The sequence below is a fragment of the Castor canadensis genome, chromosome 13, assembly GCF_047511655.1.
Source record: "Castor canadensis chromosome 13, mCasCan1.hap1v2, whole genome shotgun sequence".
Lineage (NCBI taxonomy): Eukaryota > Metazoa > Chordata > Mammalia > Rodentia > Castoridae > Castor > Castor canadensis.
In genome coordinates this window covers 48,285,152-48,308,886 of record NC_133398.1, presented here as the reverse complement: position 1 = coordinate 48,308,886, position 23,735 = coordinate 48,285,152, and the positions used below count along the sequence as shown (strand labels likewise).

The following is a 23,735-nucleotide window of genomic DNA, read 5'->3' as shown; positions in this document are numbered from 1 at the left end:
GAAAGTTGCACATGCATGTGCAATGGGGCTAGTATAGCTTCTGATTTTTATGAACATGTTACACACACAGCTAACCTAACAGAAAGGGAGCTTCTGATTTGAGAAGACTCTCTTGAGGAGGAGATAGCAAGTGTGCAATAACTACAATAAAAAGAGTATCACACACCAACAATGAAGCCCATGGGTGAATTAAGTCTCCCCAATGGAGGCAAAGTGATTACCTCTCTGCTGTTTTTTTTTTTTTTTAGCTCAAGTAAATGAGCTAGGGTAATTCTCATTTGTGCAAAAGGTTGAAGGTTAAATCAGACCTACACCATGAAGTCAGCAACTGATTTCCCAAACTTTACAAGGAGTAGATGAAAGCATATGCTCCTGAAAGAATTATTTACCTAATAATATTTGAAAGCTAGCTAATCAGAAGGTGTCATTTAGTCAAGAATTTCTTTTTTTCCACTTTCTTCTTCAATTAACTTTCCATGTGGAATTCTTTAGACAATACTGCTTTCAACTAAAACTCAGAGGTTTTTACTCAGAGGTAATCTTTTAAATCAAGAGAGTTAAGTTTATTAGACTAAGCAGAAGAGCCCCCCCCCCCAAATGTGTACAAAGACCTACTCACCACACTGTTCTTTCCCTTCAACTTTGTTTATTGATGTACTGAACATGAAAAAGTACAAAGAATCCAAACACAAAAGGAAACATGTACAGCCTCTTAAATACTCAACAGAATATATTTTCTATTCCAACAGATGTGAATTAAGTCATACTGTACAACTTCAAATAAATACCAGCCTTACATTTTATTAAGTGCTCTGATAAACACTGTAAAGTGAAGCACAATTTGCATGCCCTCTCATCAATGCCTTGGTTTGCTACAGTAGTATAGGAAAGAAGCATGTAGCTGCTGTTTTCCCATGAGGGAAACCTTATTTTGTTTTTTTAAGTATATACATGTATTTTATTTTTATTTTTTCTTTAAACGCAGGTTAACTCTGACAATCTAAATGCACCTAAGGATATGAGAAAGTGCTAAGCCAATTGAGTTCTGGATAGCATTGAGTGGGTCAGCATGAAAACTCGCTTATTCACTTTAGCACGCGCCTCACAGTATATGTACTGTACTATACTGAAAAGTTTTATAACTACAATTTTAAATAATAAAAAATAAAACTCAAAGCAACCGCAAAGATAATGTACAACTATGTTATGCATAGCACATTGCCTGTTCTAAGGGGAAGCATGTGAGCATCTCAGTTTATACAAAAAGCAGGACGTAACTATATAGTTCTCAGTGCATCCTGATGAAGACAACTTTTGCCTTCAGCTTTTTTGAAAATTTATTATAAGCTAGATGCTAATCAGAAAATATTTTGTATTTTTTAAAATTTCTTTCATACATGGTAAAGACTTATTTTATTATTTCCCCAAATAGTGGTTTAAGCATCATACAAAGTTAAATTTCAATAGCATACAGATATTTATGATTTTTGTATGAAAAATGTAAGGAAATTTGTTCAAAACCTATGGTTATACTCATTTTTCTTTTTTTTACCACAAACATATTTATAAACGAAAATGTAGCATCACCATAAACAGCTGAAGCTAGACTATCTACAGACAAAATTAGCAACAAATCTGATGCACTGTAAATTCAAGTCCTCAGGACAACGAAAGTGATTAAGCAAGACCTCAAGTAACAATGTTAATGCCATTTACAAAGGAAAAAACTGATACAAAAACATTCAAAACCTGAACATCACTTGGCATGTAAGGGAAAAAAAAATCAAATTAGCTGAAAGGTTCATAAACACAAGGTCTTATTTACATTACACAAAAGCTCAGGTGTTAGCCTTAAACGTAACTTTCAAAATACCTTCAAATATACCCAACTCAGATCACTTTTACTGATTTGCTGCAGTACAAATCATGTGCAACATCTTTTATTTTCCTTAAGACAAAACAATTCTTCAAACAATACTGCAAGTACATCACTAAACACCATGAGCTCTATCTGAAGGGATTTCTTTAGGAAGAACAGATTTTTCCCCCATCTCTTGGTAATTTAAATTTCTTGCCTGCTCTTATATATTCTTTTGTAAATTTTTTTTATTTGTTTCAATATCACAAATCAATGTGAGCCACCTATCACATAATAACCAGGATGATCAGACACTCCACTGGTGATTACAAAAATGAAACCAGCAGTGTTTCCCTCATTGATTCTATTCCTTTCACACAAAGATCTCAAAAGTATTTCCTACATCATAAATCCTTCTAAATTTTCCAACCGCTGCAAATTTCCTGGTAAATTTTAAAAGCTCACTAGGTGTCATATGAAGAGATTTCTCAAAGTATTCAAGTCAAAATATTTGTTCCAGGACCAGTAAAAAGTTTCTCCAAATTTTCTTTTTTATAAAAATAGATGCTTTTTTTAAACCCACATCAAAGAGGCTCTTATCTCTTTGGCAAGGTACTGCTTTACGAAAAGTTCTCCAGTATTCTTACAATAAGCGTTTATAATGTAGCCCCCCCTTCCCCAACCCAAATCATAATTACAAAATAAATACTGTTTTTAACTTCATAAATAAAAATGTAAACTTCAAAATACTTTTCTTAGACATAACAGCAATGCTTTAAATGTAAACCAAACACAAAGCTAATCAGAAAAAAGAAAAAAAGGGGGGAAAAAAAGACACAACCAACTGAAGAATTACAACACAAAGCCTCAATATTTACTCACAGGTTCAAGGCAGTTATGTAAAAAGAAAAGAAATGTCTTCCCTTAGCTGAAACACTTTAAAAGGTCCACCTTCTTCAAAGAAGGCAATAGAATGCAATGTGACAGGTAAAAACCCTGTACCTCTTGTCCATATTCAAACATAAAAGATATTTAAGAAGTTTTAATTCAAATACTAGCAATAAAAAATCTCACATATTTCTTAGGATGCTAAGTAGTCGTTTTATCCCCATCTCAACACTGACTTACAAAGACATTTACTAATGTATAAAGTTTCTCTTAACTTGCCTTTGTTGTATAGTTTTCATATATAAATGGACTGAGGACAAGAGCTCATTAGGCTTTGTGCGTTTTGTTTGTCTTAAAGGAGACCTGCAGAACTCTGTCTCCCAGACGGTATCCATTGAGGCTAGCTATCGCCATGGCAGCCTCATCATAGTTTGTCATAGTCACAAATCCAAAACCTTTGCATTTATTGGTGTTAAAGTCACGGATGACCTTCACATTGGTGACAGCTCCAAAAGGCCCAAACATTTGCCACAGGATACTCTCATCTGCATCAGGAGCCAGGTTGTACACAAATATGCACCACCCTGTTCCAGGGTGCCCAGGGATATTAATTCCAGCCAAACTGGTCATTCCATCAATGGTCATTGGAGAAAACCTACTAAACAAAATGAGAAACACATGTACACACACACACACACACACACACACACACACACACACACACACAGAAACAGAAGTTGGTTACAGCAATGGATTTAACTTCTTTTTCCATTTCCATCCCCAAGAATTTTAGCAATTCCCTTCTACCAACAAATAACATACAGCTATTTGATGTTTCAACCAGGCCCTACGTTGGCATACAGTGACATGCTATGCTACCCACATATTAATAAGTTATGAAATGGTCATTATTTGCTGCACCCATTAATACTGTCTATAATGGCAAACAAATATACTTAAAACTGGCTCCATGAATTAAGCAGGATTGAGGGGAGAAAAACCAACACATATTAACATGCTGCAACGTCGCAATGCAGTATGAAACAAATAATGAGTTTTTGAAAGACCAAGAGACATCCAGTGGTATTAAAAATATTCCATGAGTCAAACATGCTTCGGAAAAAAAAAAAGCACCTTTTCATTAGGTTGCACATGCAAAATAAAACCCAACACAAATTTATGAGGTGGAAATATTACTCCCCAAATCAATCAAAGAAACTGATCAATTGTGGGAAGCAAATATGAGTATCATGAACCTCTATCATTACCTCTTTACTCCATAAGCCATATTGAGCAGATTGTCCAACCTGTAAAAACATACATTTAGCAAACTTCAGTTTTTAATTTTTCCCCTTAATGTTCAAGAAAGCCTGGCTCATTACTGCCATGTTCCAAGGAGATAACTGTACGTTAATTATGTAAGTCTCAAAACATTGGGTCCTCTCACATTCCTGAGAGAATGGCACCCACTGCCCAAGGGCGCTACCTCTTCCCGTGCAGGGGAACAATGGAGGTCATCTCAGAACACTACTCAGAAAGGAAATGTGGAGGCTCCAGAATAGTTGGCGCTTGAGTTCTCACCAGACAAATTCTAAGTGCTCTGCCTGTGCCTGCATGAATTTTATACTGTTATAAAATTGCTATTTTTCTTTTGGCAATACTGGGACTTAAATCCAAGGTGAACACTTGAGTCTTGCCTCATGCCCTTTTAACTTTAGGTTGTTTTTCAGATATAGTCGGCGTGGGCCACAATCCTCCTACCTATGCCTCCCATGTAGCTGGGATTCTAGACATACCCCACCACACCTGGCTTTTTTTCTTGAAAGGAGGTCTCACTAATTTTTTGTGTGGCTGGCCTCAAACCACTGTCCTCCCAATCTCTGCCTTCCAAGTAGCAGGGGTTACAGCAGTGAGCCACCAGCACCTAGCCCTAATATTACTGTTTTTAATTTCTACAACCTTCTTGGTTCCTGAGGATACAAAGACATACAGAGATTAAGTGTCTTGCCAGAGCCACTGTGCCAGCAGAAATAAATGGTGGTACTGGTATTCAAATTCTGCAGTTTACTGAATTCTTTAACTCTCTCTTTTGATCTCTCTACTTAAGTTAGTAGGATAATTACAGGTAGAAAGAAACTTACAATCTTGACTTTATCCTATTTGATTCTTCCTGCTTTACTAGTTTTGAAAACACTATTACAATGTCCCACATTTCTAGGGTTTACCAGTAAATTGTATTTGAGGAGGTAGTAGTATCTTAATGCACAGATGTACAACCACCCTCAAATACCACAATGCTCCAGACTCCAAAAATAGCACTAGGTAAGGGGGGGTACAATTTATTCTTTCTTTGAACATCTGTGAAAAGGTTAAGTTTGAAAAAAGTATCAACTTTTTCCTCTAACTTGAGACAGGCAAGATCACACATGAAAAAGCAACTCCTTTTAGTTTAAAAAAGCCAAAACATCTCTTTTGGTGCTGTCTCTGCATATCCATGCTGCCAAACTCCACTGCACATTTCCATGTTTCATAAAAATGAAAAGTACTGAGCTGGTGGAAGTGGAAGGAAACAGGAAATCACTGACACAAATCCTCATCTCTGTGTGTCTGTCTTGCCTCACTATCCTCTTGAGGAACCAATGGCCACATAGCACAGCCTGGGTTTATAATAAACAGCTGGTGGCTGAAAAAAGACAAGGTTACCAAGATTAGCACCAAGTGCTTAATGTAAAATGAAATCTACCAGGAGCACTGATTGGATACGAAAGTCTGTGCATGCAAAAAAAGGATAGAATACATGTGAAAAGCACATATGTGGAACCTAAACTTGTACTTCAAATTCTTAGAAAAACAGGAATAAATCAGTAGATGGAAAGAAATAATAGCATCAGAGCAGAAATTAATGAAATAGAAAAATACAAAGAAACAATGAAACAAATGGTTGGCTCTTTTAAAGATATGACTGTCAAACCTTTAGCCAAACTAACCAAAAGGAGAAAGAGGACCCAAATTAATAAACTCAGAGATGAAAAGGGGACTATCACAACAAATGCCAATGAACTTCAGAGGATCACTAGGAAATATTTCAGAAACTTATATTTCAAAAAACTGTAAAATCTACAAGAAATGGGTAACTTCTAGATGCATATGTCCTACCAAAATTGAATCAAGAGGAAATAAACCACTTAAATAGATCTATAACAAGCAATGAAATTGAAGCAGTAATAAAGTATCTCTAAACAAAGACACATCAGGAACACACACATCTTTAAGGAATGCTCCTCAAACTATTCCACAAAATAAAAAGGGAAGGAACACTATCAAGCTCTCTCTACAAAGCCAGTATTACCTTGATACCAAAACCAGAGAAGGATACAACAGAAAAAGAAAATTATAGACCAATTTCCTTGATGAATAGACGTAAACATTCTCAATAAAATACATGGAAATCAAATTCAAAGACTTATCAAAAAGATATGCCCTGACCAAGTTGGCATATACAGGGATGCAAGGATGATTCAACATGTATAAATCAATAAACATAATATAGTCTAGAATAAAGGACAAAATTCACATGATCACCTCAATAGATACAGGAAAGACCTTTGGCAAATTTCAACATCTCTTCATGACAAAAAGCCCTGAAGAAACTAGGAATAAGAAGAATGTACCTCAACATATAAAAGGCTACATATGACAAACCGATAGCCAAGACTATACTAATTTAAAACTGGAACCATTTCTCTTAAGACAAGAATGAGATGAGAGCATCTATTTTCTCCACTTTATCAACACAGCACTTGAATTCGTTTTTTTTTTTAAGTTTTAGAAAGGATTTACTTTAGTATAACAGGATAAAGTATAGACAAGGGGGAGTGGAGAGAGAAAGAGAGAAACATTTCCTGTCCTCCACACAGGAAAGACTCCTCCACACACAGAAACTCCAGCACCTCAATTTTTAACCAGACCAACTAAGGTCAGAGAAAGAAACAAAAGGTACACAAGTAGGAAGGAAAGAAATCAAATTACCCCAGTCTGATTATAATATGATCATATTCTTAAAAGACCCTAAAAACTCCACAATCTGATAAATACTTCCAGAATACAAACTCAGCATTCACAAATCAGCTTTTCAATATAGCTTTACAAACAGACTGAGAAAGAAATTGTCAATAATGCCTTACAAAATATCTACGAATAACTCAAGAAAGGATAAATTTATGATAACTATAAAATGTTGAAGAATTTCAAGACACTAGAAGATGGGAAGACCAGACATATTCATGGATCAGCAGAACTAATATTGTATAAATGGCTCTTACTGTAGAGGACTATATACACGTTCAATGCAATTCATGTCAAAATTCCAATGTTACACTTCACAGAGATTGTAAAATCAATCCCAAAACACATGTGGAAGCATAAAAGACTATGAATAGCCAAAGCAATCCTGAGCCATACTACACAGCCATAGCAATAAAAAAAAAAAAAAAAAAAAAAAAAAACACAAAGGCAAGTAGACCTATGGAGCAGAAGATGCAGAAATAAAATATAGCTGCAGTAATCTGATTTTCAACAAAGGCACCAAGAACATACACTGGAGAAAAAGACAGTCTCTCCAACAAATGATGTTGGGAAAACTGGCTATCCACATGCAGAACACAGAAACTAGATCCCTATCTCTCACCCTGTACAATAATCAATTCTAAATAGACCAAGATATTAATTAAGACCTGAATCTTTGAAACTACTACAGGAAACCACAGGGAAAACCCTTGAAGAAATAAGCAGAGGCAATGACTTTCTAAGTAGACTTCCAATAACTAAGAATGTAAGAGAAAGAATTGACAAACAGGATTGCAACAAATTTAAAAACTCCTGCAAAGTAAACAATTGCCAGAATCAAGAGATAAACTACAGAATGGGAGAAAAATATTTGCCAGTTATTCATCAAAGTATTAATCCAGACAATGTAAAGAGCTCAAAAATTAAAACACCAAAACCGCCAAAAAAATCCAATTAATAAATGGGCAAATGAATTAAACAGTTCTGTAAAGAAGTACAAATGGCAAATAAACACATGAAGAAACATTCAACATCCTTAACTATGAAGGAAATGCAAATCAAAACTACCCTGAGATTCCATCTCACCCCAGTCAGAATGGTTATCATCAAAAAAACAACAACAAATGATGAAGAAGATGTGAGGGAAAAGGAGCCCTTAGATATTGGTGGTAGGAATGTAAATTAGTGCAACCACTATGGAAATCAGTATGTAAATTCCTCAAAAAACTGAAACTAGATCATGGCAAAGTCCCTATGAACAGTGAATATACACTTTAAAAAATGAAGGACAGGATTGTAGTATAGGTTCTGCTAGGGAATGGGTAGCCGTGGGAGGGAATGGGAGGATGGAAAGGGTAAAGGAGGGTGAATATGGTTGATGTACTTTATAAACCCGCATGAAAATAGAACAATGAAACCTGCTGAAATAGTTTTTAAGTGTATGTGTCGGGGGGAGTTGCGGAACAATAATGGTGGTGATGAGCCTTAACCAAGGTACATTGCAAATATACATGGAACTATTACAATGAAATTCACCTGTACAACTAATACATACTAATAAAATTATTGTTAAAAAAACTAAACTAAAACTAGAACTAGCATGATTCTTCTATACCATTCCTAGGTGTATAATCCAAAGGAATGTAATTCAACATACAATAGAGATAAATATACACTCATGTTTATTGAAACACTATTCACAACAGCCAAAGTATGGAATCGGCGTGGGTGTCCATCAATTGATGAACAGATAAAGAAGCTTATGTAACAGATTATTCAGCCATAAAGAAGAATGAAATTATGTCATCTACAGGAAAGTGGATAGAACTCCAAATCATTGAACTAAGCAAGTAAAAAAAGCCAGATTCTAGAAAAATGTTTTCTCTCTTATGAGGAATCTAGACAAAAAAAAAAAACCACAAAACAAACGAAAAACATGATATAAATGTAAAGGGGGGATTGCTTGGGGTGGGGAATCAAGCAGAAGGGTTAGCATGAGGTGGGAGGGTCATGAAGGATGGCCATGACCAAATTACTTTATATGTATGTGTAAAAATAGAACAATGAAATCCATTAAAATTAGTTTTTAAAAGAAAGTAGGCAGAATTAACTAAGGATATGAATTTGATCAGAGGACATTTCATATATACATATATATATATATACACACACACACACATATATATACATGTAAATATCAAAATTAAATCCCTTTCTACAATTAATATATGCTAGTAAAAATACTTTTTAAAACTTTTAAGAGTTCATAATACATGGAAGTTCTTTGAATTCTGCAGAGGTGGTATTTATACTGAAGATACATGCCTTTATATTCAAGAATCAAGGTCAAAAACACCAGCAAAAAAGAACAATGCAAATTGTAACACCAATCACAAAGTTATCTGATAAGAAAATGTCATCAAATTGCTGGAATGATCAATACAGAATGCCTTTGGCATACAATACCTGTACAACACAAAAGCATATTGAAGTCTCTGTCCAAAGTGCTGAAAGAATTCAGAGGCACCTTATTAATTTGCTGAAAATTGAGTTATACCATTTACATCCATTAACTGTGCCTAGGACGGAAAGGTCATGCTTTCCACCACCCAGTTAGTATAGGAACACAAAGTCCAGAGACAGAATGTCCTTTAAAGGTTTTACAAATGTTTAAGATAGGGTGGAAACAACACTTGCCCCTAAGAGTGAATTACACGCATCAACATAAAAACATCTCAATTCCTTCCTCTATCCTATCCCTGGAGCCTTCAAGCAGAATGTGTAAGGCTTTTATATCTTAGATCTCTGAGGAACACTTCCCAATGGGCCTCATATGCCTTACCTACAAAATCCTATATGATACATCACCTTCCAATTCTTCACTTGTCTCCAACTTTAGGGAAAATTTCGTCCTCTGAAATTTAAAACAAGTTTTCTACCTTTCTTTACCTCTTTCTCCTCCCCCATACCCAGGAGAACAGGAAGAGAACTGGATTCAGAAACAGGGCTCGGGCACTGCTAATATATTTTGCTTATGTGCAGAATCCAGTTCTCCTTGCTGTCTTGGTACCATCTCTACATCTCACATGGGAGGTCAAAAAAGGCAAGTGGACATGATGTGGCCCAAGTCTAGTAGAGCTGGCAGACTCTAAACTAGGCAGATACAAGAGAAAATGGTATATATAGTACCTTGGATATAAGGACCATTACAATCATATGTCTTTGCTTGGTCTGCTCATAGCTCAAGGACAACTTTCATATACAATCATTTAAAAATGAAAGCAATTTTTACTGAGACCAAGCTAATAGCCCCTAGAATGATGGGGTGTGTGTGTGTGATGTACTTGATGTACTACACTAAGGCACGTACATATTAGAGTCCACTAAGTATATATTTTTCTATTCTAAATGACCCATTCTTTTATTATGTTTAATACATGCACTACACCCAGTACCTGCATTTGGTCCCCATATATCACATGCTTTCTTAGGAAAGACTGAGCCTTCCTCAGAAGGGAGAGGTCACCTGTTTTTTAGCCCGGACATAATTCACTTCACAAATAACATATTAAGTGGATTTGGAAGATAAGATTGGATAACCTAGTTTTAATTAAAATAACCTTCCCTTAAGAATAAGTAGCTTAAAAACAATTCCCGAGGGGGACAAATAGAGTTGAGGATTACACCAGTAAGAAAGAAGAAGGAGAGCCAATTATTTCTCCTACTCCTAGTACAAATCACATTATGAGGTTAGATACAAGACAAGCCTACAGGTTTCACATGGAGTCAGGAAATTCAAACTTTTTATTAACGTTTTATGGATCTTGCTTAAAGCAAGATAAATAATTAAGTCATATGAGGTAAATTAAATATAAAGCCAACCAGCATAATTATCAACATATTTGATAAGTGTGTATTTCATTTTTACCCCTTTTATTTTCATGTCTGATTAGAGTTCACATAGTTTATAATTTGAAGGATTTAGAACAAGCCCATGTGTTTTTATAATTTATAAAGAACTACAGAGTAGAGATATTGAAACAATGATGTTTCAGTCAGTGGAATACAACTCAGATTATTATTAGGCAGTATTCTGAATTTCGCTGCATTAGGAAAGCATTTCCATTTCAAAGTTAAGTATTAATAAAGAATAAAAGTAAGATTACCACACTAAATTTTCAAGAAATTTAGCTGATAGACTATGGAAGGGCACATATTCAAGTAAAGAGGAAGCCAGAAGTCAAAGTCAGAAATAAAAATGTAAAGAGAGACTACTAATAAGTGAGAAAATAAAAACTCTGAACTCTACAAAGACTTCTTACTAAAATCTCTCGAAAGTGCTGACTAATCCTTGGTTTGAAGTCAACCAAACAAGGTCATAAAGATTGTCAACTTACTCCTTTACCCAATTAGCTGGTATCATGTGCCTTTTAAGAATGAGGAAAATTATTCAAGAGGCTCAATACCAGTTTCTTCCAAAAGCAAACTGATAATGCAACCAAGAACATGTCTTAAGTGCAACTCAAGTGCTGATTTGAGAGGCCCTTTTAAAAATGGTTAAAGGCTCTAGCTAGCATTTGTTGCCCTTAATGCAGAGAAACTAAAGCAGATACCTTAAAGCAACTGAGGCCAATAGGAAAAGGAGACCAGGAACTAGAGAAAAGGTTAGATTAAAAAGAATTAACCTAGAAGGTAACACCCACGCACAGGAAATCAATGTGAGTCAATGCCCTGTATAGCTATCCTTATCTCAACCAGCAAAACCCCTTGTTCCTTCCTATTATTGCTTATACTCTCTCTACAACAAAATTAGAGATAAGGGCAAAATAGTTTCTGCTGGGTATTGAGGGGGGGAGCGGGAGGGGGTGGAGTGGGTGGTAAGGGAGGGGGTGGGGGCAGGGGGGAGAAACAAACCAAGCCTTGTATGCACATATGAATAATAAAAGAAAAATGAAAAAAAAAAAAAAAAAGAAAAAAATAAAAATGGTTAAAGGCTCATAGAAGCAGATATACAGGCTATTAGACTAAATCACATTCTATAAAATTAAAGCTGCTTCAGAAGAAAAGAATATGAAATCTTTTGACTTAAAATTTAATTTGGGTATCATGTGCCAAGAATATACTTAAGGGGCAGGAATTACACTATTCATCCAAAAAAATAAGTTTGTCTTATTCTGAAATCTGTACTCATATAAGCATATTTTTTAAATTTCTTTTATTCATTTGTGCTTACAATGTTTGGGTCATTTCTCCCCTTTCTCATATAACCATATTAGATGAGCAGTACCCATGTTAAAATAAATGTCTAATTATTAATAAAGGCTGACTGAGCCACAAACCTCACAAGCCCACTTTTAAACTTACTCTTTATTCATGAATTTTAGTTTCTTTTACTTTCAAAGATATGGCACACTTTATGAATACTGAAAGTTCTATGACTATTATTATAATACTTATATTTCTAATCTCTTTCAACTCCCAAGGCATTACGACAACATAAAAATATACAATGAGAAATTTTCTAAACTGTGTGCTGGAAGGTGACAAATTTAAAGCCAAGATTATTACACCACAAATATTAGGCATAAAATATTTGTGTAAGGAACTCAACCTAACTAGAGAAAAGAGCAAAATACCAACAAAATTCTGAAGTTCTTAATTCAAGTGTCCTTTTTAAGTTAAAGGAAGGTTCAGCTTTTACTTTAGACTAAAGTAGGAAGAAAAATTAAGACAACAACAGACAAATTAAATATATTTAAGAACAACACCTGTCACACATAAGGCTAAACCCGAACTCCAGGAATAAAAACTGAATTTTTTCCAGTCCCCAATCTACATCAAACATCTTCGCTGAGCACAGTGGCTCGTGCATATTTTACCATCTGGGTAGAGGCCATGGGAAGGATATAAACCAGGATGAAGGGAATAGTTAGGACTCTGAAGGAAGAAAGGTCTTCCTCATTTTCTAACACCAGATCTCCCTTCCAACTGACACCCAAAATGTCTTTCTGTAAGAGTCAAGGAAAGAATTCCCAAGATGATAAAACACAGAATGAGAAGATAAAAACAGATATTTAACTTAACCATCAGAACATCCTTATAAAGCCTTATCCCACCAAACATGAAACACATGGGGCATTTGGAGAGAACCTAAGAGGATGGAGCTGCTGCAGCTGCCAACAACCCAGCATGTGTTGTGTTCCCCACAACACATTGTTATCACCTCAACAACCTTATTGTTGTTACCTCAACAATAAGGCACTCTGCTCAACACTGGCTTTTGTATCCTCTGGCCCAATCTTCCTCAGAATTCAACCACGATTCCAAGAATACTGTTTTACTTAACAACTACCACAAAATGAAAATGGTCACTTAAATTGGAAAAACAAAAATAACAATTTAAGTTAATGTAGCTTTCCACAAAAAGTGGAGTTAACTAGACAGTCTGCCTGTCTTTGGGACTTGTCTGTCCTAAATTTTAAAACAAAAACAAACACAAACACAAGAAAAATGCTATGGAGAAAGTTTGCAGGAAGTTCTATAAAGGGTGTTGTGAGATTTCTTTCCCCACAAGGGCAAGTATCAAGAAACCCCCTGCATGTCTACTTCAGACCAACTGCAACCACCATCCACCAAAGTCAAATGTGACAGGTATTTTTTTTTCTTTCCTTTTTTTTTTTTTTTATTTTTATTTTTAAAATCAATGCTTTTACTCACAAAGCTACAGCAGTGCAGCTCAATGGACTGGGGACCCAGTCACACAGCTCAAATGTAGCCTTTAATAGTTCCATCTCCTTCCAGGACAAAAACCAACACAAAGTGGTACTCAGCACAGCATTTATGGGAAATTCCTTTCTCACACCTGAAGTAATATACTTCGGTATTTCTTAAAAGGAAATGTTTTGTATGATTTTTTTAATCTCCAGTCTTTAATATCCCAATGGGGATATGTGTTTCAATATAGAAAACATGTAACTTCTATATCCTATTAGATTAACTTTGTGAGTACATTTTTGGTAATTAGCTATTCTGTCTCAGGAAGGGAAGAAAACTGATAAGCGCTTATAATTTTTAAAAATTAAGTCTGGGGGTTAGATGGCTTTATGGGTGCAGTATAACATATGACAAAAAATGATACTCTTTAATGATTTGGAAAATAAAAACTGAATTACTTATTTATGGAAACAGAAACTCTTTGTGCCGTTTAGCTTCTTAAAGTCACTATTTTCAAATGCACATTAGAGATGTTTCTGAATGACTCCTGGTTTGGTTGTCATCATTCCATGATTATACTAAAACTTCAAAAATTGGAATATTCAAACCTGTCATTGAGACAGAGTACCTTCTTTGGGTTTAGATCATGATTCTATGGACTACACAGGGTCAGTAAATTAGCACCCACAGGCCAAATTCAGACTGCCACCTCATTGCAATATGGCCCAGGAGCAACTAAGAATGACTTTTACATTTTTTAAAGTTGTTTAAAAAAAAAAAAAAAAGAATAACATAGCAGCAAAGTCCAGACCATGACTTAGAAAGCTGAAATGTATTTATTACTTGATCCTTTGCAGAAAAAGTATGTTGACCTCTAAACTACAAGAAACAACAGAAAAAAACAGAGAGGGATCCATTTGTAGAAATTTAAGGGTATTAACATAAGTTATAGATCCTTCATGGTGTGTGTATTACAAAAAAACGTTAACTGAGAAAGAGCTTGACCTAAAAAACAAACACAAAAATAAAGTCTTACCAAGACAATAGCTAAGAAAGGTAAATCAAAAGCTTGGAAATAGTTTATTAGACCTTGGGAATCTATAGGCCAGAATTTTCAATGTGAGTCAATGCCCTGTATAGCTATCCTTATCTCAACCAGCAAAACCCCTTGTTCCTTCCTATTATTGCTTATACTCTCTCTACAACAAAATTAGAAATAAGGGAAAAATAGTTTCTGCTGGGTATTGAGGGGGGGAGAGGGAGGGGTGGAGTGGGTGGTAAGGGAGGGGGTGGGGGCAGGGGGGAGAAATGAACCAAGCCTTGTATGCACATATGAATAATAAAAGAAAAAGGAAAAAAAAAAAAAGAATTTCTCAATAAACACTTCAGGTTAAATAATCTGTTGCTGCCTATCCTACACATTGCAGGATATTTAGCAGCATCCCTGGTCTCTACCCACTAGATGCTAATAGCACCAACATCCAAATTATGCCAACATGAATGTCTCTAGGCATAGCCAAATGTTCCCTGGAGGCAAAAATCACCCCAGGTAGAGAACCACTGCTATAGTTTATTGTCTTTTGGTCTAAACCTTCAACAACAGCAAAAGATGCTGTTCCCAAGTAGGTTCTCTCTGTGTCCATTAGAAATCGAGAAAGAAAACAACAATGATAATGACAAAGCAAATCAGAGATCCTGTCGATAAAAGCACTGGACAGTAAAGCTGAGCATTTTCTTCATTTAGTAACTGGGCACAAGAACTAGACCAGACTTACCTAAAACGCTGTGCCTGCTGAGCTAGCGGTCCTGGATACCTTCTGTTTGGAGACTGGTACAGCTGGGAAAGGATGGCCTGATTGGTTTTTTGGCTTGGATTATTAGCAAACTTTACAGTGATTGGCTCTGTGGCACCAGGAGGTTTCTGGCCATTTAGGCCTTTGATAGCTTCTTCTGCCTCAATCCGCTTGTCAAATCGAATAAACCCTACACCCCTTGATATGCCTATGGTAGATTTGAGCAGATTTGAGGAAAAGGGAGTAGAAGGAAAAGGGAAGAAGAGAAGAAAGGATAAATTAATTTTTCCTTCTTGAGAACATCTTTTTCACCTACATATTACATTTGCCACAAAACTCACATCAGGAGAAAAATTTTACCTTAACAATTTAGTCTAGAATCACAATTTTACATTTTTTATTACATGAAGTCACCTATACAATCTGAGTACTTATTATCAAATGCCTTCCATAAGCCACAAACCAAAAAGATGAGAAGACACAATTATGTACGTCCATGTTCTCTCGCTTGCTCTCTGACTCGCTCTTTCCCCCCACTTTCTCTTTCCCTCCCATGCACAATCTTTAATAATGTCAATGGCATGCCTGAGTTCCATTTTTCAAACTGTACTACCGGACAAGTAGCTTAGAAATGAGGGGCCTAATAGATCTTTCCTTTATAAGAACAGAACCAGGCATTTGCTAAAAAAAGCTAGGCTAGAAATACAGCCACTGTGGTAGAAAGATAAATTTCAGCTTAAATTTTAAGTAATACACGCAGCTTTATAATACTGTATAGGATATACGTCTTTTAAGAAAAAGAATGTCTGAAGAGGCTCTTCTGTGTCTCTGAAGCACCCCTATGCTTCTAACTACCTTCACTTTATATTAGAGAAGTAACAGTACATGGAGAAAAAGAAGTAAAAAAGGAGCTAGATTTTAAAAACAAGTCAGTAAGTAGGGCATCAAAGCTTTCTGGCCTCAGCGACATTACTTTTAACTATGGAAGGCTACTCCCTATGCATATTATCTTGAGGGACAAGAATGACAAAGCAGGAGGATGGCCAAGACCTTCCAAGCTTATGAGAAATGGCAGAGGGAAACCTACCTCACTCCATCTAATTAGCATGAAAAGGTTAGTGGGGGTGGCCATAGCTGGTCACTGAGATAAGCAGTTGCAGGAGAATGCTTCCTTGATAACCAAATAGGTACAAACTAGCAGTTGATTCAAATGACCTGGAGTATTCAGAGTATGGTGATAAAAGAGATGTATTAGACTGTCATGACTTAGAGGAACTTTAAAGAGAAATGAAGGCAGATTTGCCTTACAATTAGTATTCTATGTAAGGCCAATGGCCCAAAATTCTGTAAGGTAGCTAAGGCATTTTTTCCATGTGAAATAGCCCCTATTACTTTAACTTTTCTATTTAAACTGTATGGCCTTTGCACATAATTACTGCCTGATGGCTGAGTAACAAAATTGTAAGTTTCATTTTTTTCATTTCAGGTAAAGTGAGTAAGTGTTCCTTGAAAGCCATAAGTATGAAGACAGAATGATAGCAAATATATATCCTTTCAATTATCTACTAGCTTCTATTAAGAATTAATAACACCTAGGTTTGGCTGTTCCATTAGGAAAGCATTACATTAGCAAGAAATGGCCTTTATATTGTTTGAGTCACCTAAGCCAGTGGCCCTCCAACTTGAGCATGCATCAGAATAACCTGTGAGTAAAATGCCCATCCTAATAGTTTGGCTGACTAGGTTTTGGATGGGGCCCAAGAACTTGCAGTTCTAGCAAGGTTCTTGAAGGATGCTGATGCTGCAGGTGTGGGACAGTGCTTATGAATAACTCTCTAAACCACAGGATGGTGAACAAGGCCCTCCTGTGACACCCACCTGCTCTGGATGGACTGTCAGCTAAGCAATGAGATGGGCAATCCGTATCTATTCTCAACTTACTAAGTTCTTGATAAGAATGAATGAATTTAAAAGGGGATTTCTGTTGCAAGGAACAAATTTTACGTGGCTTTCTATGCTTAGTTTTCTATTAACCCCGTTAGTAGTCTGTGTGATACAAAATAGTGAGAGAGAACAGATGAGAAGGATTCTGAAATAACTACTGCAGCTAAAACCGTATGTTATGTACTCTCACTTGACTACATTTTCTCACGACAGCAAAATCTATAGGCTATTCTTCCAGGCATGTATAGTGGTAGACCTTGCTCTGCCAGAACTCTAAAGGGTAGCGCTTCCTAGGAAGCAAACTAACAGCACAGAGGGGCATAAAATAGGCTAGTCTGATCAAATTCAAATCATCTATATTGATCTCCACTTAAGGATTTAAAACTTAGCCTAATATCACTCTGGGCTTAATCTTTTTCTTTCTTTAAAAAAAAAAAAAAAAGAACCACATTGGAAAATGTAAAATCTTAATGTGGCTGCTTGGGAATGCAGCACTCCAGGTAATCATTTTCTCCTCTTTACCATGTTTATGTATTTTAAAAATGCTTCTAAAAGAACAAGTGTTGCTTTTATAATAGAAAAATATGTCTGTACCTTATTCTGAAAATCCACAAATCTATATTGCCAGCTTTCTATTAACTAAAAGCTTTGGCAAAACTGCTAATTTACATGCAAAAGTTTTAATAAACACCTTACTCTTATCATCTTATTTTTGTCAAAAGTTACACTAAGCATAAAGTTTTAACACTGAAAATTTCATACTCATATACGCCAATACAGCACCAGCATGGACCTGGAAAACAACCTTGATAGCAATCACCAAAGTGGATGTAGTATAATCCTTCCTTAAGAGAACTAGCTGCATATGGCTGAACTAAACTTTGCATTTCACAAAAATAAGATTGTTTATTAGTACTTAGTAAGGAAAATGGGGGCTTTTTTCACACAGCAACTTGAAAATGAAGATTATAGCATCTATAAATTTATTACAAGCCAGAAAACAGGCTTCAAACCTGCACCTTCAGGGTGGAAATGACTCAACTTGCTCACTACACTCCACAATCTATTTTTGTCCATGCATATTTATGAACAATTCCAGCAGAAAATTGCATTTTCTGGCCCACATATACCTTTATGTGTTCTAGAGGCAAGACTGCTGTATGGGAAGATAGAATATTTCACAATCTGCCAGTCAAAGAGAGCAAAAGACTGTCCAGAACCACTGGCTACTTACCAGTGACCTGGTCAACAAGAATACGAGAAGTAATAATACGTCCATATTGTGAAAACAGTTGTTCCAACTCCTTCTGGGTCATTGTTTTTGGAAGCCCACTGACATATAAGTTTGCATCTCTGATAGAAGCTGAACTTGGACGAGCGTAAGAAACCTGGAAAAGGGAAATAAAATTAAGTGCCTATGCACATGCAGTCACCTCCTCTCAGAAACCCAAAGCCTCCCCTCAGTACTGCAAGGTGCATACAACAAACTGGCATTAATGTAAGCCAGTGCTAAGAGCTTAAGTCATTTCTGGGAACATTCTAGACAAATGGGAAGTGCTATTCCTCTGGGAGCAAAAGAGAAGGCATCTGTCACTAGGAGGTTTTTAAAGTTTTCAAAACAGAATAGCAGTGTACATAACAAAATAATGCTTGTGATAACAGGTTGTCCTCATAAGCCCAACTCCAAAGAAGAGATATGGAGTAAAGCTTTCCAAGTTTATGGGTTCTAAATTCATCACACACATTTTCATGATCTTATTTTCCAGCCCCTCCCATCTTTGAGGATGGTGGTGACATTTTTAAATATTTACCTTTAATCAGGAAGTGAGCCTTTATAATTTATGCCAATGTAACTTTCTCCCATAAATTTCCAGAAATTTAAATATGTGAATAAGCCACACCCTTCATTTTCCTTTGTCAATTATCTTCTTGTCTACAAGTCTTTATAACCTTGATTTTAACGTCTAGTCTTTCTAATGATTTTACCTGGCATTTAATGTGCTCTCAAAAAGCTTCCTATCTTTTGAGTTATAATATCTAAAATTCATTAAGCATAGAAGACACAGTCTGTTCACAGTCATTCCTCATGTCTCACTCATCACTGTGTCCTCAATGTCAAATTGATGCCGAGCATGTGAGGGATGCTAAGATATATTATGAGTAAAGCCTATCCAGTATCTCACTGATCCTACAGGTCCAACCACACCCACAGCTCATTAGGGCAAGCTCATTAAGTCATCTATTTCTCTTGCCTGAACTGTAATCAACAGCTCTTTTGTCCATAAACCATTCTCAGCCAGTATTTAAACAACTGTGGGTCCCAAGAACTAGTCCTGACCACATTCCCATTGGTTTAACTGTGAGCTCTTCTGTACTAGCCAACTGAACAGACAGAAATTTCACAATACATCCCATCTTCCACATCATTCATAAAAATAGTTAATATAACTATGGGATTGACTTGCCAGGGTAACATATGATTATTTCTGCATGCTCATTTTACCCATTAGTACCCACCTTCAATCTAGTGTATTACCACAAAAAAAGAACCTTGCTAAATCAACACTAATATTTAAAGAACTTTTAATATGAAAACACAAATATTTTCTCCTTGGTTTAAATTATGCCCACAGTGTAACTTTTTTTTTTAACTTCAGGAGGTAGGAAATTACATAGGCTGGGTTTAAATTACTTTATAAGTTTATAACTATCTTTCACCCCTGACCCAATCAACAGTGTTTACATTTACTACCTCTACCCTTTATTCAACCAGTTTCCTCATTAACAAGTAAAAATACACCAGCTGTATTTTTACTCGGATACTGTATTAGCACTGTCTTGTCCTACAGAAAGAAGGAATTTGGAATAGTGGTGGAAAAAAATTATTTACATACACTCTTTTTCCTCTATACCTAGGCACTTAAGAACAATGAAGATTGGGAGCTTACTGTAGGTGCAAAATAAGAAATGAAGGAAATTTTCAGTGATGAAAGTAATTTAATGTGGGGACTGCTGTAACTGCTAAACCATCCAGCCAATTAATTATATACAAATTCAGTGTATGTGAACAAATACCCAAGGTTCTTTTCCAGATCACAATTGTCATTAATCTAAGGAAGCTAAAACTCCCTCCCATCACTTGGCCTATATCTGTATCTAAGACTCTGAGTTTATTTCTGTACAGGGAGATTGAGAGGAAGTCAGACTCTGCTTTGGATTATGTGACTAAAGTGTTCCTGGTGTGAAGAGTCACTGCCCATGGGCAGCAGAGCTAGCATCTCAAAGAAGGCTAACTACCAATGGCTGGCAAAGCAGGCAGTGGAGGAATGGCAGTCTCTATATGAACATGTAATACGTTTATGATGACAGTTCTGTAATCAGTGTGCCTCGGTACAAAACTAGGTTCAATTCATGACAGGTTCTGTAAAGCTGGCACAAACTCTTTAAGCCTTCATTGTATGGTTATTAGGAATAATTAAATAATTCTAATGCATGTGAAATGCTTAGTAGAGTCTAAAAACCTAGGTGACTGCATTATAGATATTTACCTCTATGTGTGTATGAGTTTGTAGGTAAAGACCTAGACCTTTATAGTTTACAGTAAACTGAGTCTATTACAGTGTTCCAGAATAATTTACTCATGCAGTGACATTCATTGCATTTTCAGGTGGATGTGGGTAGAATGATTTAAAATTTCTCCATATATTTAGGAAAAAGGGCTTATATTTAGTTTTTGTGTAAAACTGAAAACATATGTCGGTCAGTTATGTCTTCCCTTTTTTTTTTCTTTCAATATTCAGTCTTCAGTTCACATTGCTTCTTTAATTCCAAGCCACATTAAAAGGGCTCCAGGACAAACTTCAAAACATTTTTTTAAGTAACTTTTGTCAAACAACTGGTTTCCATTACCATAGGCAGGACAGAGATGACTAAACTATAACAACTCATGGTGGTAACAACATATTTAACATTGAACTTACATTTAGGATTATAAGGATCTGTCATTTACATATAGTACCAGTATTCTGTCTGCACCCTGTAACCCCATGAGGCAGGTAGGGTATACATATGGTAATTTATGACTAAGGAAACAGGTTAAGATAAAGCAAATCAAATGCCTAAGGTTATACATAGCTAGTCTGATCTTCTTGGCTCCTTATCATTGTCTCCTCATTCAGTTTTCTTTCTACCATGTCACACTATGGTAACTAGCTTATCAGTTCACTTGTTCTGAAAGTCTGGAAAAATTAAGTGACTCTTGGCTGTTTCTTAAAACACATACAAACAGGCAAAGAAACTGAGCAGAGAGAGCAGAAAACAGGGTGTTCGGAAATTTCAGTTAACTCCAAAGTTACTTTATTTCCAGTAATGTTTTAAAGTAGCTTTTCCTGAGAAGATTGGTCACAAATTGAGAGTAACTGAAGAAACTGTGTAACAAAATTAAAATTAGTTTTATTACTCTTGTTCTTTGAAATAAGCAATGCTACCCCCAACCCACTTCTAGGAAGTTTTTAGGAAAGACACTTGCCCTGCCCCTCCTCCTAGACCTACCCACCAGGTGCAACCACTACACCTTTATTGTTTCTTGAGATTAGAAACAGGTCCTTTTCCTCTACTCTATCAAGGATATCACTACCACCAACATCCTTACTTCCAGAAAAAGGAAAACATGTCTTCTTTCATTTCAAAGGATTCTGAGTATAAAATTATTTAGATCAATGTGAGAAGGCGGCTTGCAGAGAGATAAGGATTGGCAATTTGAAGATTTAAATCTGTTACTCAGACATAAGTTTCTATCAGCACCCATCTCCAATCTGACTTTTCTGTGGTTTAGAGGTTATATACATGCCTTACTTTAAAATTCACCTATAGAACCCTTAGGGGCTATCTTCATTTTCAAAGTATCTTTGTGGGTCTTCTAGACTAAATTCCCCCTTGGAGAAGGCCCGAGGGAAGGCTTACTTTAAATGACAAATTCTGTATTAGAAATACTTCAATACAAGGAACTTTTAGCATCCATCCTAATGGGGTCAATAGCGTCTTCATTCAGCAGGTGCAAGCTATTTTCCAATCTACTAGACTCACTAGATTAACATACAGGTTTGGATTTTAAATTTTCACTGCCATTTAAACAGGTGAATATTTAATGCCTGAGGAGCAAGGTTATGAAATGTCAAAACTACTAAGTGAAGGATCTAATTTAGGAGGCAGCCAGAGAGTCTGCAATTTAAATATTTAAAGATGATACAGACAGTACAAAACTGAACACCAATCTACTCCAAAGATAGCAATTTAAAACTCAGGTTTATTCTGAAAGTTCTCACAACTCTACAAGTGATGTAATAAACTAAGACAAGCAATATTGAAATTACTCCAGGGGAGAGGGGAGGAAGAGAAGCAGTGAGAACTAACAGGCAAATAAATGCTCTCACCAATGCCTTCTCAAATTGTTTTTCGCAAATGAGATCAGACTGGCCAAAACAGAGATAAAAATAGGTTTATCAAAGTAATTATGTCTCAAAAATGGAATACTTTGGAACACTCTTGTATTCCTTGTAGTTAAAAAACTCATTTCTTTATGAGCAGCTAAAACTAATTATACATTAAACATGTAAAGATGAGTAACATGTACTAAGGAGGATTACCAAAACACAAGTTAATCAAAATACACAGAATTAAAAGGGGTGAAAACATCTTTTGGGTAAGAACTGGCACTTCATTAAATGTGAAGTTTACTTTCAACAGAAGTCCATCTGAAGCACTTGTCTAAAAACAGAAATGCTTTCTTTCTCTGATTCATCAATGTAAAGATCAATGACAGTGACATTAATACTAACAGATTAAAGTGATATGGTCCATAAATGAACAAAGCAACTCCTTCTCTCTTAAACTAAGAATATTTGAAAATATCACTTACTAACAGGATCACCAATGAACAACTTATCATTTGCCAATTACTGACCCAGGACTATAAACATTAAACGTAAATATGAGAAACTTACCACTTTAAACGCTTTTAAAAAGCTCCCTTCAAAGTTTCCAACTGAAAGGAATGGACAAGATCATACATATGCCTATTTAAACTGCAAGTTAATTACTTTTCATACCAAAAAATGAAGTCTTGGTGGGAATGTCTAAAAAACGACTATCACTAAATAAACGTTAACTGTGGCTCATTGTGGCTTCATAGTCAACTGGTTACAATGCACGCTCCAGAAAAGCTCAAAAGTAACCTACCCAGAAAGTGCCACCTCTGACCACAAGTCAGCCACAGAACTTAAAATTCACCCTAAGAACAGACGTGTGCTTTGATAGGCTTCCAAATGCAAAACCCTAGCAGGAACATGTCTAAAAACACATCAAGCCATATGCATATCATAGTACAAGGATAAGTCTTCAGTAGGAAGGACAAGCTTCACAATGGGCTATAAATGAGTAAGCCTGAGAGAACAGTATGAAATTAAAGAATAGGT

At 35.9% G+C, this 23,735-nt stretch overlaps 1 protein-coding gene across 21 annotated transcripts in view; it reads right to left on the bottom strand.

The window, feature by feature from the left end:
- Positions 1 to 624: 624 nt before the first annotated feature.
- Positions 625 to 23,735, bottom strand: part of Elavl2 (ELAV like RNA binding protein 2) — a 153,189-nt gene continuing 130,078 nt past the window's right edge. For 18 of the 21 annotated variants that reach the window (XM_074051705.1, XM_074051698.1, XM_074051693.1 and 15 more), the window contains 4 exons: positions 18,497 to 18,650; positions 15,301 to 15,526; positions 4,015 to 4,053; positions 625 to 3,404 (listed from right to left, as the gene is read on the bottom strand). In XM_074051705.1, coding sequence (XP_073907806.1) covers positions 3,074 to 3,404; positions 4,015 to 4,053; positions 15,301 to 15,526; positions 18,497 to 18,650 — 750 coding nt within the window. In that variant the 3' untranslated portion in view covers positions 625 to 3,073. The remainder of the gene's footprint in view (positions 3,405 to 4,014; positions 4,054 to 15,300; positions 15,527 to 18,496; positions 18,651 to 23,735) is intronic. The other 3 variants (XM_074051704.1, XM_074051700.1, XM_074051688.1) reach the window with 1 other exon arrangement.